Consider the following 17522-nt stretch of genomic DNA (forward strand, 5'->3'; position numbering starts at 1 on the left):
AATGTTTGATCAATACCAAAAAAGTTTATAATGAATAAATATAGCAATATCACAGTATAGGTTAAGATGCAAAATTGGTCTTTTTCTTATATATCAGCAATGAGAAAAATAGAATTTGAAATTTAAAATATACTACTTAATTATATTAGCACCAAAAGTTGAAATACTTAGGTATAAATCTAATAAAATGTCTACAAGTTCTATTTGAGGAAAACTAAAAAATGATGTAAGGAATTAACTAAATAAAGGAATAGATATTTCATGTTCTTGGATAGTAACATTATATTGTAAAGAAATCAGTTCTTTCAAACATTTGGGTAGGTGAGAGGCAGGGTGGATACTGGGGAATGAACCCAGAGCACTTAAGAACTAAATTACATCCTTAGTCCATTTTTTATTATTTTTAAATTTTGAAAGTCTCTCGTTAAATTGCCAGGGCTAGCATCAAATATGCAATCCTCCTCCCTCAGTCTCCCAAGTCTGTGGGATTATAGGTGTTCAACACCATGCCCAGCTTCCAGTCAAAGTTCCTGCATGTTATTTTGTGGATATTGACAAATTGATTATAAAATTTTCATGGAGAAGCAAAAGATCCATAATGGCCAACATAATATTAAAGAAAAACAATCAGAGGACTGACAATATACAACTTCAAAACTTACCATAAAGCCATAGGGATTAAGAGAGTTTGGTATTGGTGAAGTATAGATATTCAGTGCAACAGAGAAAGAACCCAGAAATAGACCCACAAAAATATTGCCAACTGATCTTTGACCAAAAGTGAACAAAATTTGATGGAGAAAGGATATTGGTTTTTAATTTTTTTTAGTTGTATACACACAATAATTTTATTTTATTTATTTATTTTTATGTGGTGCTGAGGATTGAACCCAGTGCTTCACAGGTGCTAGCTAGTGCTCTTAACCACTTTAATAAATGTCCATGCATGTATGAGTTTGTCGGGTTGAACCAATTGCCATGTATATTTATAAAGCTCTAATTTAAAAAAAAAATAAAAATGGGCAAATGATCTGAACAGATACCTGGCCAAAAAAAATATACAAATGACAAATGAGCATATTTAATAGATGTTCAACATCATATGTCATTAATGAAAAATTAAAACAACACTAGAAATTCAAGTTAAGCTAAATAGTAAAAGCAGGTCCACATCCATGGTGGTTGAAAGGGACCAGATCACGCAAGCCACATGGGCAATGGATATGCTAGTGTTGAAGTTCACAAACAAACTTGTGGGAGGCAGAGTAAGGTTGGGGCCAGAGTGTTAGGTATGATGAGTCAGCATAGCTGTCTTTGTGCCACAGCTTAATGCTTGTGGGCTATTTGTTTCTGAAAAATTAGATTTCAGGGGCAAGTCAGGGTTATGCAGGTGCTAGTACAGGCACTGGGGAGTGAAACTGGCTGGTGCAATCTGTTAGTCTGGAATATGTTTCAGGGGGAAGAAATAGTGCTTAGCAATTAGACAAAAGTCAGCATCCTGTTTCAATATTTGATTTGTTCTCTGACTTTATAAAGCTGACATTTAATTATTTAAGCTGCTTTATGTGTAACACATAGGTAGAGACTATAATGTGGAAGAAAGAAAAAAATTCAATTAAGAACATGTAAACAGCACATTTAAAGTTGCCTTCCTTTGGTAGGCACATTCATTCATCTCCAGATATGGTATACAGTACTTCTCAGATATTTTCTTCATATTATCTATTGAAGAGCTAATCCTATGAAAACAAAAGCTGATATGGAAGTATATAGATTCATGTTGAAAATAGGATTCCCTTTTCATCTATGGAAATATGAGTAGTTTTCAACAAAAATGGGCATTCCACAAGATAAACTTAAAGGATCATTATACAACTCTTTCAAGAAAAGGAGAGAAGGGGATTGGTGGAATGGATGGTGATGGTGATGAAACATGATCCGAAAATACATTGACCCAGAGACAGAAATACATTTAAAAAAAGGTGACATATCCTTTCCTGATGATGAAAGTACTTAGTTCCAACTGCTACTATAACAAATGACAGTCCTACTTTGGTGTCCTCAGGAGTTTGGTTCTAGAACCACTACAGATAGAAAATTCTACAGATGCTAAAATCCCTTATTTTAAAAAATGACATAATATTTGCTTATAATTTATGCACAACCTCCTGTATAATTTAAATTTCATCTAGATTATTTAGAATACCTAATACAATGCAAATGCTATGTAAATGTGTTATACTGTCTTCTTGGGGTATGATGACAAGAAGAAAAATGTCACTATGGGTTCAGTTACAGGTGCACTTTTTTCAAATATTTTCCATTTGGGTTAGGTTGAATCCACAGATGAAGAAACCATACATGTAGAGGGGCAATTCTATTACAATTGTGGTGACTTCAGATAACACAGATTTATTATCCTACAGTCTTGATGTTTGAAAATACAAATAAAGTATCATTACAATAAAACCAAGCTGTAGGCAGAGCCGATTTCCTTCTGCAGTTTCCAGAGAAGAATCTGCTTCTTCGTCTTTTCCAGCTTCTGGAGAGAGCCTGCATTCCTAAGCTCCTGGCTGCCTTCCATGTTGCAAGCCAACAGTGTCCTGTCTAGTCTTTATCTCATGCTACTTGCCTTGGACACTGACTCTTCTGCCTCCCCCTGCCCCATGTAAAAAGCCATTGGACTACTTTTGCCAGGATAATCCAGCATATTTTATAAATTCAACCAGTTACCAAACTTAATTCTCCTTCCCCAGGTAACATAATATGTTTACATATTGTGGAGTATAAGGTGCAGGCATCCTTCCAGGGCCATTATTCTGTCAAACACGAAAAAGAGACCTTTCAATAGATTTTAACGTGGTCAGCAGAAACAGCACCACGTGTATGCTTAACCCCATTGCTGTGTTTGTCCCATGCAGCAAGCAGGGAAAAGACAGGATCCAGAATACAGGAAGGATGTGGGGGTAAAATGAGAGCATTCAGAAACAGCCTAGTATATGTCTTAAGGAAGTGGGAGCACATTGGCTCCTTCCCCTAAGAAAGAGATGGTTATGGCCAAGCTGGTTCAAATCACCACCAAATTTCCACAGTGCCAAATATCACAAAGGCTTGGACGTGACTGGCAAGAGAAGAAAACAGAACAGTGTGCAAGGATCCAAGACAGGTTCTACCTGGTGCCTGAAACTTTGTGCTGGGGCACCAGGGATAGGAGTGTGTGGTTCCCTGGGAGACCTGCCTTGGACAGCTGTGGGGACGATCCAATGGCCAAGTGAATTCCCATATGGAGTGAGCTATTACTAGTGTGGCAGAAAGAGTAATTGTTGGTGCAGAGCAGCGGTACATCTCTTAGGGCTAAGGGTCTAGGTCAATCTTCCTTTGGAAGGAGAGTGGTAAGGCCTTTAAAGGAAGCCCCCACCTCAGTTCCATAAGCAACAAGAGTGCTTTTCTCCCCGTCATGGCTCCTAAAGCTGTAAAGGAAAAACATGGAAGAGCCATCCCTGAGGCCCCTAGTCGGTCTGTAGTGAAGTCACATGTCCGTCCCCCCAAACCGCAGTCTGCAGTCGTGACACCCCCTCCCATTAGTGTCTAGGAAGGAGGGGGAGTGGAAGGAGGGGGGCAGGCACTGCGCAGTCTGGGGTGCAGGCACACCAAAGAGAGTTTTGGTATCCATCCGCTGCTCCCGCCCGCGCAACGCTTCCCGACCTCCAGATACCGCAGCCCCCAGCCGCCCGCCCTCTCGCCAGTCCCGCCAGAAGTAGGTGCGTGGGAGACTGGGTGGTGGTCTGCACGCTAGGGTGCGCGGGGTCTTACTGAGGCTGCTGGTGCTAAGCCGCCCCTCAGACCCGGGCTCGCTCTGGCCCCGCCCACCTCTGGGTCGGAACTACGGTGGGCCTGGGAGGGGGCGTCGAGCCCATTCGCACCATATCCCTCCGCCCCCCTTCCCGACACCCTCGAGGCGAGCGGTTCTGCCGCATCCTGCGCAGCCCCTGCCCGGTTTGGTGCAGAGGCGTGGGGGCGGGACGCCTCTTAGCAATTCTAGCACGGAAAGCGGTGGGAGTCTCAGTGAGAAGCTGCCAGAGGACAGGACGGGAGAGGAGAGGAGGGGAATCCCAACGTCCTGGGCTCTGAGCCTGTGAAGGCAAGTGGGGCGCGCAGGGGGCGTGGGGTGGTCTTCCACTGTGGCCGGCTGACAACTTGCCCCCCCCACCCAGACGTTGGCATTCCGGCGAGGAGACAGCGAGCTGGCGGGAGCTGGTCCCTGAGAGGGGTGTGTGGAGCCGGGGGACCACTGGTGAGGAAGCGGCGGTGACCCGCCTGGGTCGGGGCAGGGGGCGGGGTGCCTAGAGAGCCTCCAGCAGAGCCTCCGGAGGCCAACTGCAGCAGCTGCTTCCCAGCTATGTTCCCTGTGCCCGCGCTGCCCTCCTGGGTGTTTGTGCCCTGGGGGGAGGCTGTGAGGGAGAAATGGCGGCGCGCAAGTGAGGGGCTCCCGGGAGGCCGCAGTGGATGGGAATAGGAGCAGGGACTGGTGTCCAAGCTCTGTCCAGCCCAGCTGGCATAGCGGGGGGGGTGGGTCGCCTTTGCCACTCCAGCGGATTCCGGAAAGGGGCCTGTTGGACCCCGCGTCCCGGGTGCTGTCCCTTCCCACAGGCTCCTGCTTGATGTCAAAATCTCCCGTGTGTGTGCGGTAGGTCTGGTGTGTTCTGACAGGCCAGAGTGCGCATCTGTAGAGGCGAGGCTTGAGGAAAAAGAGGAGCAGGAAAATGGCCTGGATTTCTGGAGGTGTGTGCGGATGGGGGGTGGGCACTGGGCACTGAGTGGACACCTGAATGGGAGTGGGGCGACTGTGTCCAGACATGGCAAGGCATTTAGTAGCAACTCGTCATCTCCTAACAGGTGTCCAGGCACTTCCCCTACCTTCTCCCTCCCTCTCCCAAATCGGGGTCCTGAAAAGATGGACTTTGCCTGGGTGGGAGTACTGGGGGTGGGGGTGAGGGAGTCATAAGTAGCACTTACTCCATCACCTGCTTTCTAGAATGTGCGGTGCCCTTCCCCCATTTTATGCTGCGCAGGGCAAGGGGAAATGGCGCACCTAGTGGTGAGTCCTCAGAATTGGAGAAGGGAGTATTGGGAAGAGGATGACGTCAAGAGAAGGTGGTGTTACCTCTGGAGCCCTGCAACAGGGCCTAAATAAAACAAGAGTATTCTACCAGCAGGACCCTAAATGTGGAAAGACAGTTAATTTGAAGACTCCTATCCTTGGTGTTGGTCTGTCCACCAAGCTCAGCTGCTGCCGTTTTTTTTTTTTTTTTTTTTCTGACTCTCCTAACTTTTCATCTGTTTGTTCATAGGCCTGCTTTAAGGCTGTTCAATTCTGCAAGAAAGGAAAAGAGGAGGAGGAGGAGACTGGCTCAAATCTCTGGAGGTTGGTGAGAGGGTGGGGTGGGAGGCAGCTACTGAGGAAGAGCATGGTAGGTGGCTTTGGGCTTTGCTCCAAGTGGGTGCAAGACCATGTTTACTTCTCTCTGCTAGACTTGCACACTGCCACAGCATCCCTTGTTTCTTCTTGCCAGAGATATTAGGAATGTTGAGGTAGGTGTAAGTTGGGCCCTGATGGATGATCCAAGAGCTGGGACCAGGAGACAGGGAACTTTAGACAGACAGGACCCTTAAACTGAAAGAGAGCTATTTGTTTTGGGCCAGGGTGTGTCCTATCTGTTGAGCACTCAGACTCCATTCTCTCCTGTATGTTTGTCTGTAGGACCCCCTGCAGTCGGCTGTGGTGCATAACACCACTTGAGCAAAGAAAGGAGAGGGAAATTGCACCACATCAGTGAAGGTTGGTATGGGTGTGGGTTCACTTTTGGGTGGGGTAGTGGAGACCAGCCACTACTGGTGGGGTCCAGGAGTGATTAGGATCTGGTGAGAGGCTCTTCTGCCTCTCTATGGATAACACACTTTCCCATCTCACCCATACTTATTTTGCAGCAGGCAAGAGAAACAGATTTTCTTATACCTGAGCTGTCCCATTTAGCATTCAACACTAGTCTCTCTGTGTAAGTCTCTGCATGAGGTGACACAGTTGGATGAGACTCAATCCCCCATTTCGTTCTCTCTCCCTAGATCCACCTCCAGTGGCAGCTCTGGTGGTGCTGGAGTTGCTGCTGACCACCACCCTCAACAGGTCCGCACCCACCCAGGAACCATCCATCCTCCCCCAGCTTGGTTGTGCCTCTTCTCCACTGTATCTATATTATTGACTGAGACTGTGCTTGGGTAGGAGCCTGATTGACTGCTGGATTGGCAATTGACTCTATAATTCTTATTTCCAACTTTATTTCCTGGATCATCAAAAGATCAGTCTGTGAAGATAAAAATCTGTGACAGATCTGTTGTCAAATTTGGGACAGTGGTAAAGGTCATTAATTGAGCCTTCTCTGTAAGTGTTACCATGACTGGGGCAGAGATTGAGACTGGTGCCCAGGCCAAGTCTGAAAAGAAGGCTGGGGAAGAAGTTGTTAGTGGGGCTGAGCGAGAGAATGAAGCGCCTCTGGTGGTCAGACCCAAGGTTAGGGCCCAGGCCCAGGTAACAACTGGAGCAAGGCCTAAAACTGAAACCAAGTCTGCATCTGGGGCAAGGCCCAAAACTGAGGCCCAGAAAGTGGCTGGGGCAAGACCCCAAACTGAGGCACAGACAATGGCTGGGGCTAGGCCCAAGACTGAGACTCAGGCAATGGCTGGGGCAAGGCCCAAAACTGATGCCAGGGCAGTAGGTGGTGCCCGTCCTAAAAGTGAGGCCAAAACAGTCTCTGGGGCAAGGCCTAAGGATGATGTCCAGGCATGGGCCCAGACTGAGTTTGGTACTGAGGCAATGTCACAGGCAGAGGGAGCATCCCAAACTAATGCTGTCACCTGGCCATTGGTCAATACTGATTCTGGATCATTTACTAAATCTAAGGGACTGCCTGTAGATAGAGAACTGGTCAGTTTGGATGCTGAAACCTTTCCTGGCAACCAGGGCCAGGCAGGAATCCAGCCCTGGTTTGGACCAGGGGAGGAGACTAGTATGGGGTCTTGGTGCTACCCCAGGCCCAGAGCTAGAGAAGAAGCCTCTAATGAGTCTGGATTTTGGTCAGCAGATGAGACCTCTACCGTGTCTTCTTTCTGGGCTGGAGAAGAAGCCAGTATCAGATCATGGCCCAGAGAAGAGGCCAATACCAGGTCCAGGCACAGAGCTAAACATCAGACTAACCCCAGGTCCAAGTCTACATCCAAGCAAGAACCCTATATTGATTCCTGGTCTGGGTCTGAGGATGAGTCTGGTAACCCATTCTGCTTTTGGGCTGGAGAAAATACCAATAACTTGTTCCGGCCTAGAGTTAGGGAAGAGGCAAATGTCAGGTCCAAGCTCAGGACAAAGAGAGAGGATTATTTTGAATCTGAGTCTGAAGATGAATTCTATAAAGAGTCCTGGTTTTTGCCTGGAGAAGAGGCCAATAATAGATTCAGGCGCAGAGACAAGGAAGAACCTAATAACATCTTGAAATCCAGGGCCCAGAAAGATGCTAAAAACGTTGATAGGGCCAAACAGGAGCCCAGGTTTGAGGAAGATGTCATTATTGGGTCCTGGTTCTGGGCAGAAAAAGAGGCCAGTTTGGAGGCTGGAGCTTCAGCAATCTGTGAATCTGAGCCAGGGGCTGAGGAGGGGGCCATTGGTGGATCATTGTTCTGGGCTGAGGAAAAGTCCAGTTTGGGGGCTGTGGCCAGAGAAGAGACCAGGCCTGAGTCTGAAGAAGAGGCCATATTTGGGTCGTGGTTCTGGGATAGAGATGAGGCCTGCTTTGACCTAAATCCCAGTCCTGTATACAAGGCCAATTGCAGGTACAGAGATCCTGCTGAGGATGAGCTTAATGCATCATCCAGGCCTCAAACTTGGGAAGAAGTCACTGTTGAATTCAAACCTGGTCCTTGTCATGGGGTTGGCTTCCCATCCACAAGTCCCTTTAGAATTCCTGAAGGGTCTTCTGAAATGAATGAGGCAAAGTCCAAGAATGTGGAACTTGGCCCAGAAGGGGAAGAGCAGGAATCTTTGCTTCAATCTGATCGGGCTGAACCTGAGTTCCCATTTCAGTATGATCCCTCCTACCGGTCTGTGAGGGAAATTCGAGAGCATCTTAGGGCCAGGGAGAATGCAGAGCCTGAGAATTGGTCCTGTAGCTGCATACAATGTGAGCTTAAAATTGGTTCTGGGGAGTTTGAAGAACTCCTTTTATTAATGGATAAAATTCGAGATCCTTTTATTCATGAAATATCTAAAATTGCAATGGGTATGAGAAGTGCTTCTCAATTTACCCGTGATTTCATTCGGGATTCAGGTGTTGTCTCACTTATTGAAACCTTGCTGAATTATCCCTCCTCTCGAGTTAGGACAAGTTTCCTAGAAAACATGATTCACATGGCTCCACCTTATCCAAATCTAAACATGATTGAGACATTCATATGTCAGGTGTGTGAAGAAACGCTTGCTCATGGTGTGGATTCCCTTGAACAGATGACTGGGATAAGGATGCTTAGACATCTCACTATGACTACTGACTATCACACACTGATTGCCAATTATATGTCCGGGTTTCTCTCCTTGTTAACCACGGGCAATGCAAGAACAAAGTTTCATGTTCTGAAAATGCTACTGAATTTGTCTGAAAATCCTATGGTGGCAAAAAAGCTATTCAGTGCCAAAGCTCTGTCAATATTTGTGGGTCTCTTTAATATAGAAGAGACAAATGATAACATTCAGATTGTTATTAAAATGTTTCAAAACATCAGTAATATTATAAAAAGTGGAGCATTGTCCTTGATTGATGATGATTTCAGTCTTGATCCGCTTATGTCTGCATTCCATGAATTTGAGGAGTTAGCTAAGGATCTACAAGTCCAAATAGACAATCAAAATGATCCTGAGGTGGGACAACACAGTTAGTATGGTTAACCACCTGCCGCTGATCAGCCTTATGTTCCCAAAGAACCCTGAATAGTGCTTTGGTGTTCACAGTCTGGCTTTATGTTGTAACAATTTTAATGCCTATGTTAACTTGTCAAACTCTTGTTTTGAGCTGGATTAATTTTTGGATGCCAAAATGAATATTAGAACTGAAAACACATTTGTTGATATTTGTCTTGCTGTCCAGATTGTGATATTTTTTCGTGTTGAGCTTCTGATGAGCTAAGTCATCCGAGTATAAGCTACCCTGCTATTCGTTGTTTAAACATGTGGTTCTCTACTTGAGTCTGTGTTTTCAATAAAGTTCTATGTTAAAATTGGCATAAGTGACCCTTCTTCACTCTGAAAAGCAGGTTTAGCTACATTGTTCACACTTACAAGCATTGGTAATTAATAGTATAATAAATGTGCTCATTAGAAATTCCCATTCTTGGATCTTAAGAAAGGAGAGATTGTTGTGGGCCGTGTTACTACAAGAATGCTTCAAAGACGAGGGACCCAGTAAAATTAGTCAATGAAGGATAGGATGAGACAAATCATTCTTAGAAAGTGGGCCATGATGGTGTGAAGAAAAGTGTGATTGGAAAACATTCAAATAGCATGAGTGTACCCAATATGCCTGAATTAAGTGAAGGAGTTCAGTGAGTAATACAGTTAAGAAGATGGGATAAAGTCAGTTTTGGGGACCTGAGTAAACCAAATCTGCATTTTATAATTCAAAGGACAGGTGTTAGTTCAATGTCACATAAAGAGTGAAAGAAAGATGCAACTAAATGGGCTCAGGTATAGGATTATCATTTATGGAAAATGTTAAGGAAATACCATGCAGCCATTAAAATAGTTATGTGTGGATTGATTTATTGATATTAAATGACATTGGTAATTTTATATTCAGTAAACTAGATAACAATGTGGTGTTATCTATGGAAAATTAGATCCAGTTTTTAAATGTATATAAATACAATTTCTTTGCAACTTCAATATGACTTATTAAGCAATTTCATATGTTCCAGTCTGGAATAAAATATATCATGGAAGAATTCTCAGAGACAGACATTGAGGAAATTAAAAACATCAATATGCTTATATCTAGTGCCTCAAGTTACAGGTGGACATGCAAGAATTGAGTTATATAAATGAATAGGTCATTTTTAGAGGTAAAATAACAGAAAAGTAAATGGATGTGGTTTCAGAAAAACTAGCTTTTTTATGAAATGTTTTAAAGAAAAATCACAGCTGATAAGTTTATATTAGTCTCTTGATGGTACAAAGATAACAACTTTTGCACATGATTATTACATTCAAACAATCATAACATTTCCTTTTTAGGTGACAGCAAAGTTCTGGAACTAGACAGTGATGATGATTGAACAACATTGAGAATATACTTAATTTCACTGACTTGTACACTTTAAAATGGTTAAAATGGGTAAGTTTTATGTTATGTGTATTATGCCACAATAAAAAAGACCATACATTCAGACAGAATAATTACAAACATCAGAGATAAAAGTGGTTTAGAGAGAAAATCAAAACTTGTGGAAAATATCAGATGTTTTATTATTTTTAGATATGGAAAAATATTACTTCTTATTTGTCTGATGCTGTCAATTTTCAAAAAGAAAATTATGACTCATATAAATTAAAATTTTTTTCAACACAACGAACAACTGCTGAGATCAAGAAAATGGTTAAAGGAGATGTGTGTGTATACAATGTACACAATATAAAGATATAAGCAAAATATATTTCTTTCATAGGAAATTAAAAAATATTAGAATCAGATAAGATTGCTGAGTTAAGTATAAAACTGATTAATATCTTACAGGGCAATAAATTCTAACATTTAATGTTATCTCTACCACTGGACAAATAATTTATATATCTATTGAATAAAATGTCTACAATTTAACATTAACCTCTATGAAGTTGAAAAATAGTTCAATCAATAGAAAGTGAAACCCAGCACTGCACTGAAACAATATCCAGTAATCTATGTTGACTTTATCCGAATCTTGTATAATTTTCCTGACAGTCCAACAAAATTTTCTATACCTGACTATCATACAAAGGTGAATAGAAGTAGGGCAAAGTAGCAATTTAGCTTCTATTTGCAAACTGCAAATATTAACATGATTATCTTTGTGGTGGAAATTAGAGGTTGAATGTTTGTTTTGCTTATGAATTTTTTTTCAACAGATCTTCTGTCAGTTCATGTACATCTCTGTTTTAATACTTCCAATTATATAAAATACCGAAAATCAGTTCACCTCCCAAATCCTTATGGAACATTTCTTCCTGGCTGAGTGCTCCTAGAGAGCAAGGTCCAGGCCTAGGACTCAAAACTTGGTTTTCTAATCCAGCCTTTCTTCCAGTTCTCTGTCTTCCCCAAGGTCAGGAGCTTCAGGTTCTTCTAGCAAATAGCTCAACCCCAGAAGCATAAAGATTCTGCCATCAAAGCTGCAGAGCTGCTGCAGTCAACCTGGCTGCTTTGGCATGTGAGGCAGATAGTGGGTTGTGTGGCCAAAATGTTGCATGGGCAGACAGAGTTGTGTTTATTTGCATGGAGAAAGAACAGGAATGACACACACCTGGCAAATGAGACAGATTGGATGAGTGTCGGGGTATTTAGGTGGGTAGAAAATAGGTGAGGAGGTGTCTCTGCATGTGTCAGTAGCTTAAATTTCTCAGGTGATCAGAATTACATCATTTGTCGGTAGAGGAAACAATCCCTCAGCCAATCACAAATATCTCAGTCGGATCTGTCTTTTGTCCAGGAGCTCAAGAAATGGGGAGTCATCCTGCAGGAAGCATCCGTGCAGAGAAGCAGCAGTTGCTATTGGAGGAGGTGGGTGCAAGACCAGGGAATGGCATCCTTGGGAGGTAGTGGCTGAGACTAGGGCTGGTACTTGAAATACCTTGGACTCTCCCACTCCCTCCTGCCTTCTGAACTCCCTCATTCCCAGGCTCTCTACTGTGTTTCTGTGTGTGGATGGAACAGGTGAGTATATGGACAGAGTTGGATTCAGGAGCCCAGATAGGGGAAACAGTGAAGTGACAATTTGTGAACACCTGTAGCTCTGGATCAGGAAAAGCAGGCTAGGAATGAGAACTGTGAGCTATGTTACCACTCTTCCTTCTTTCATCATGTCAGTACTCCTGCTGTCTGTCTATTTCCTTAGTGACAGTATTCAGGCCATGGAGATAGCTGAGATCAACTTAACACTGGGAGAGGGGTGGTGGGAAGAGAGGGGAACACATCTTCCTTTTGCTTCAGGGTTCCAGCTGACTGGGGTTGCAAGGAAGGAATGAACCTCAAGCTGTGTGGATCTTTGGAAAGGGAGAGGAAACAAGGCTTAAGAGGAAGGAACCTAGCTGCTATGGGCTCTTCACATCTGATATCTCATTGGAATATTCCAAACTTCTCAACCCCCAAGAGGATTCCTGGGTCTCTGTCTCATGCAGCAGCTCTCTCCCATTTAGGAACACAAAGTTGCTGATCTATGCAAGGCTCCCTGTTCCTATTGTCCTGGGCCTGAGAGGATGATCTTTCTGGGACTACCTACAGAAACAGTTTCATTGATAACATTATAAGTTCCCTCCTCACTGTTTTGCTCTCTGCCTATTTCTTAGAGGACTTGTTTCTTTGAATCCATCCTAGGTAGCTGTCACTTAATACTTCCTTGTCCTCTTTCTATCTCCCCCACCTCAATGCATCCATTGGGTACCAAATGAAATAAAACTATTCCTCTGCTCATAACACTTCTGATATAAAATGTGTGGGTTCTTCACACTCTGTAGTTTTCCAGTTCTCTGAGGATACTAATTAGGTACCCTACAACTTAATAACTAACTACCCAGGGTTATGGGAGACCCCACTGGTTAAGGGCTCAGTCCCACAAGATTACCCTCAACTTTAGAAAACACAGATAGTGAATCTTCTCAGGTTATTCACAATTCTGCCTGACTTGGGTACTAATTAGGAGTTCCCACAGTCATCCTTAGGACTGATAATTTGCTACAAAGTCTACAGAAATCAGAAAAACACTTTACCTACTATTACCAGTTCATTATAAAAATATAAATGATATAAGTGAAAAGCCAGATGAGGTGGTACAAGGTATGGAAGGGTCCCAAGCGTAAGGGCTGCTGTCCCTATGAAGCTGAGGTGCACCACTTTTCTAGCACATGAATGAAGTCACCAACCTGGAAGCTTGAAAATCCATCACTTAAGGTTCTTATATAAGTCACATTATATTGACATGATTGATTAAATCATTGACTATTGGTGATTAACGCTTGTTTCCTGTCCCTCTCCCGTCCCTGAAGGTGAGAATATGAAACTGAACATTCCAACCCTCTAATCATGTTTTGGGCTTTCTGGTGGCAAGCCCTATCCTGTAGTTACCTAGGGGGTCCAGTCACAGTTATCTCATCAGTATACTAATCTTACCTCACCAGAGATTCCAGGAGTCCTGAGGCCTTAGAAGTTCTTGTGTCAGAAACTAGGGAACTAAGAGAAATTATGATAATAAAAGATGGTTCTATTGCATATATCTACCAATAAGGAAATTACAAGGGTTTTGGGAACTATGCCCATAACTGGGTACAAATATTCCTGCATCCTTTGTTACTTTTATTTTTTAATTTAGATGTAATAATTCTGCATATTTGTTATTGTTTGGATCTGAATTGTCCCCCCTAAAAGTTCATGTGTTGAAAGCATGATGCCCAATATAGCAAGGTTCAGAGGTGGGGCTTTTGGGCAGTGATTGGAAATGTGACCTCATCAGTGCATTAATCTATCTTGTGGATTAATAATTTGAATGGACTACTAGGTGTAGTTCTGCCTTTCTTCTCCATCTTCCAAAACAGTTTTCCAACTCAAGGCAGAATTAGAATGTGATAAAATGCTTAAAACTTTTAAAGAGCCATTCACTTTCAAATCCCTCACCTTAATATCTAGGTCCTGCTTCACTTTGCCCACATTCAAGCCATAGTCTGTTTCCCAACTATATGTGTATTTCACTATTTTTGTGCCTTTCCCTATGCTGTCCCCAACAATCCATAATATTTTTAGAATTCTTTTATGCCCATTGATAACAGATTTATCCTTTTAGGTTCAGCTCAAATGCCATGGCCTGTTTTGAGTTCTTACTGATATCCTCATCCTTGTCCCTTGCCCCTTGGTAGGAATTAATTCCTCCATCCTATGTACTTACTCATTATTTTATTTGCCCTTATATTAGCACTTCTTCCTTCCTTTCTTCCTTCTTATTTATTTACTTAATTATTTTTTGATGCTGAGGATTGCACCCAACGTCTCACACATGACAGGTAAGCATTCGATTGTGGAGCTGCATCCCAGCCCCTTAATTTAGCACTTGTTTTTTTTTTTTTTATACCATGTATTGAAATTTTTTTTATAAATAATACAGAACTAGTGTTGGAAGACAGGAAGCATAGGAAAAGAGCTCAGACTCTGGAATTGTGATTCAAATAGTCTGTTTGACTACAAAACCTAAACTTTTCACTACTTAATATAACAATATTAAGATTTACTTGGTCCTTTCTTTTTTATTAATAGTGTGATGCGGGGCGGGGAGTGGAAGGGGGCTTGCAAATTGAACCCAGAGGCATTTAACCACTGAGCCATGTTCCCAGCCCTTTTTATGTTTTATTAGGGACAGGGTCTTACCAAGTTGCTAAGGGTCTCACCAAATTGCTGACACTGGCCTTGAACTTGTAATCCTCCTGCCTCAGCCTCCTGAGCTGCTGGGATTATAGGTGTACACCACCATGCCTAGCTCAACAGTGTGATATATTTAAAGATTTTTTTTTAAATCTATCTCGGTTATCATTTTCTTTTTAAAATAATATATAAATTATATGTATTTATAATGTACAACATATATAAGTATATATACATTACATAATGGTTGAATCTAGCTAGTGAACAAATTAATTACTTCACTTAGTTATCATTTTTTGGTGAGAACTTAACATTTACTCCATTTTGTATTTTACAAGAATACAATATACCAACATTTACCCAGCTATACACAAGATCTCTTGAATTTATTTATCCTAATTATAATTATGTGTCCTTTGACCAATATTTCTCTCTCTCCCTGCTAGTCACCCTAACTTCTGGTAACCACCATTCTACTCTCACAACTTTTATGAGATCAACTTTTTTAGATTTCACATAAGGATGAAAGCATTAATAGCTCTTTTTCTATGCCTGGTTTTTAAAAATTAATTAATTTATTAATTTATTTATTTTTGTGCCAGGGATTGGATTCAGGGGCACTTAACCACTGAGCCACATCCCCAGCCCTTTTTGTATTTTATTTAGAGACAGGGCCTACCTGAGTTGCTTAGGGCCTCACTAAGTTGCTGAGGCTGGCTTTGAACTCACGATCTTCCTGCCTCAGCCTCCTGAGCAACTGTGATAGTAGGCATGCACCACTGCGCCACGCCTGTGTCTGGCTTTTTAAAATTTTTTTTTAGTTGTATATGGACACAATACCTTTATTTATTTATTTTTATGTGGTGCTGAGGATCAAACCCAGTGCTTCACATGCACTAGGAAAGTGCTCCATCACTGAGCTACAAGCCCAGCCTCTGTGCCTGGCTTTTATCACAACTACCATAATGCCCATCAGGATCATTCAGGTTGTTACAAATTATAGGATATCCTTCTTTTTATAAGTGAATGGTATTCTACTGTATACATATAAGACAATTTCTTTATATGTTATTCTATTTTTTTTGATCTTCTATTTTTTTTATTTTTTTTATTTTTTTTTTTATTGGTTGTTCACAACGTTACAAAGCACTTGACATATCATACTTCATACATTAGACTGAAGTGGGTTATGAACTCCCAATTTTACCCCAAATGCAGATTGCAGAGTCACATCGGTTACACATCCACAATTTTACATAATGCCCTATTGGTAATTGTTGTACTCTGCTCCCTTTTCTATCCCCCACTATCCCCCCTCCCCTCCCCTCCCTTTTACTCTCTCTACCCCATCTACTGTAATCCATCTCCCTCCTTATTTATTTTCCCATTCCCCACCCAGCCTCTTATATGTAATTTTGTATAGCAATGAGGGTCTCCCTTCATTTCCATGCAATTTTCCTCATCTCTTCTATTGATGGATTCTTACATTGATTCCTTATCTCGGTAATAATGCTACAATAAATATAGTAGTGCATTTATCTCTTCATACTGATTTCATTTCCTTTGGATGTATGCTCAGTAGTGGGTTTGCTGTATCATATGGTCCTGATGTTTTTAACTTTTTGAGGAAACACCATATGGTTTTCCATAATGCTTGTACTAATTTACATTCCCACCAACAGTTTGCGAGGGTTCCTTTCTTCTGCATATTTTTGTCAGCATTATTTTTTTTTTGTCATTTGTTAATAGCCATTCTGACTGGAGTGAGGTGATACTTTACTTTGGTTTTTATTTCAGTTTAGTGAAGATTAGCGATACTGGGCATTTTTCATGTACCTTCTGGCCATTTTTAGTCTTCTTTTTAGAAATGTTTATTCAGGTGTTTTGACTATTTTAAAATCAGGCCATTTATTTTCTTGCTAGTGAGTTTTTATATTCCTTTTATATTTTGCATATTAACTCATTCTCAGATGTATAGTTTGCAAATATTTTCTCCCATTCTGTAGGGTATATCTTCACTCTGTTTCCTTTGTCACATAGAAGCTTTTTGTTTTGATATATTCCTATTGGTCTATTTTTGCTTTCTTTCCTTTGCTTTTGGTGTCTTAAAAATAATTTTGTTCTAGAATTTTCATATATTACATTTAGATTATTACTCTATTTTGAGTTGACTTTTGTATATGGTGAGAGATAGGGGTGTAGTTTCATTTTTCTATATGCAAATGTCTAATTTTCCCTGAAACATTTATTGAAAACACTGTCCTTTCACCAATGTATGTTCTTGGCACTTTTGTCGAAAATCAGTTGACTATTATGCATGGGCTTCTTTCTAGGCTCTGTACTCTGTTCCATTGGCCTGTGTGTCTGGTTTTATGCCAGTGTCATGCTGTTTGGGTTACTATAGCTGTGTAGTGTATTTTAAAGCTCAAGGTGGCTTTGGCTATTTGGAGTTGTTTAGGGTTCCATATCAATTTTAGGATTATTTTTGTTTTGGGAAGTATGAAGATTTTACCTATATTAATTCTTCCATTACATGAACAGAGGCTATCTTTCCATTTATTTAGGTCCTCTTAAATTCCTTCATCAATGTTTTTATAGGTTTCAGTGATATATTATGTTTATTGAATTACAGGTTGAACCATTCTTGTGTGCCTTGGATGAATCCCACTTGATCATAGTTAATTATCTTTATAATATGTTGTTGAATTCAGTTTGATAATATGTTGTTCAGGAGTTTTGCATCAGTGTCCATCAGGTATATAAGTCTATACTTTTCTTTTTTCATTCTTATTGGGTACTTTCAATGTATCAGGCACTCTTCTAAGGGTT

The 17522-nt window shown here is 41.5% G+C and overlaps 2 protein-coding genes across 8 annotated transcripts in view; both read left to right on the forward strand.

Moving 5' to 3' along the window:
* The window catches only part of LOC308638834 (G protein-coupled receptor associated sorting protein 3-like), a 152574-nt gene that overhangs the window by 115929 nt on the left and 19123 nt on the right, over window positions 1-17522 (forward strand). Inside the window, exons 1-5 of one of the 7 annotated variants that reach the window (XM_081276670.1) lie at window positions 5367-5425; window positions 5762-5839; window positions 10331-10430; window positions 11377-11499; window positions 11779-11849. The exons of 1 other annotated variant lie outside the window; for it this stretch is intronic. The gene's annotated coding sequence lies outside the window, so the exon portion shown is untranslated. Of the gene's footprint in view, window positions 1-5366; window positions 5426-5761; window positions 5840-6123; window positions 6185-10330; window positions 10431-11376; window positions 11500-11778; window positions 11850-17522 lie in introns of those variants that run through there. 5 more of the 7 variants (XM_081276666.1, XM_081276667.1, XM_081276669.1 and 2 more) reach the window with 5 other exon arrangements.
* GPRASP2 (G protein-coupled receptor associated sorting protein 2) lies at window positions 6178-9317 on the forward strand. Its single transcript, XM_081276660.1, has one exon. It carries the CDS (start codon window positions 6452-6454, stop codon window positions 8978-8980), a length of 2529 nt encoding a protein of 842 aa, XP_081132786.1. The 5' UTR covers window positions 6178-6451; the 3' UTR covers window positions 8981-9317.

The sequence above is a fragment of the Spermophilus citellus genome, assembly GCF_964194105.1.
Source record: "Spermophilus citellus genome assembly, chromosome: X".
NCBI classification, from domain to species: domain Eukaryota; kingdom Metazoa; phylum Chordata; class Mammalia; order Rodentia; family Sciuridae; genus Spermophilus; species Spermophilus citellus.

Excerpts from the sequence above, each read along its gene's own strand:
- GPRASP2 (XM_081276660.1), top strand. The coding sequence starts at position 6,452 with ATGACTGGGGCAGAGATTGAGACTGGTGCCCAGGCCAAGTCTGAAAAG.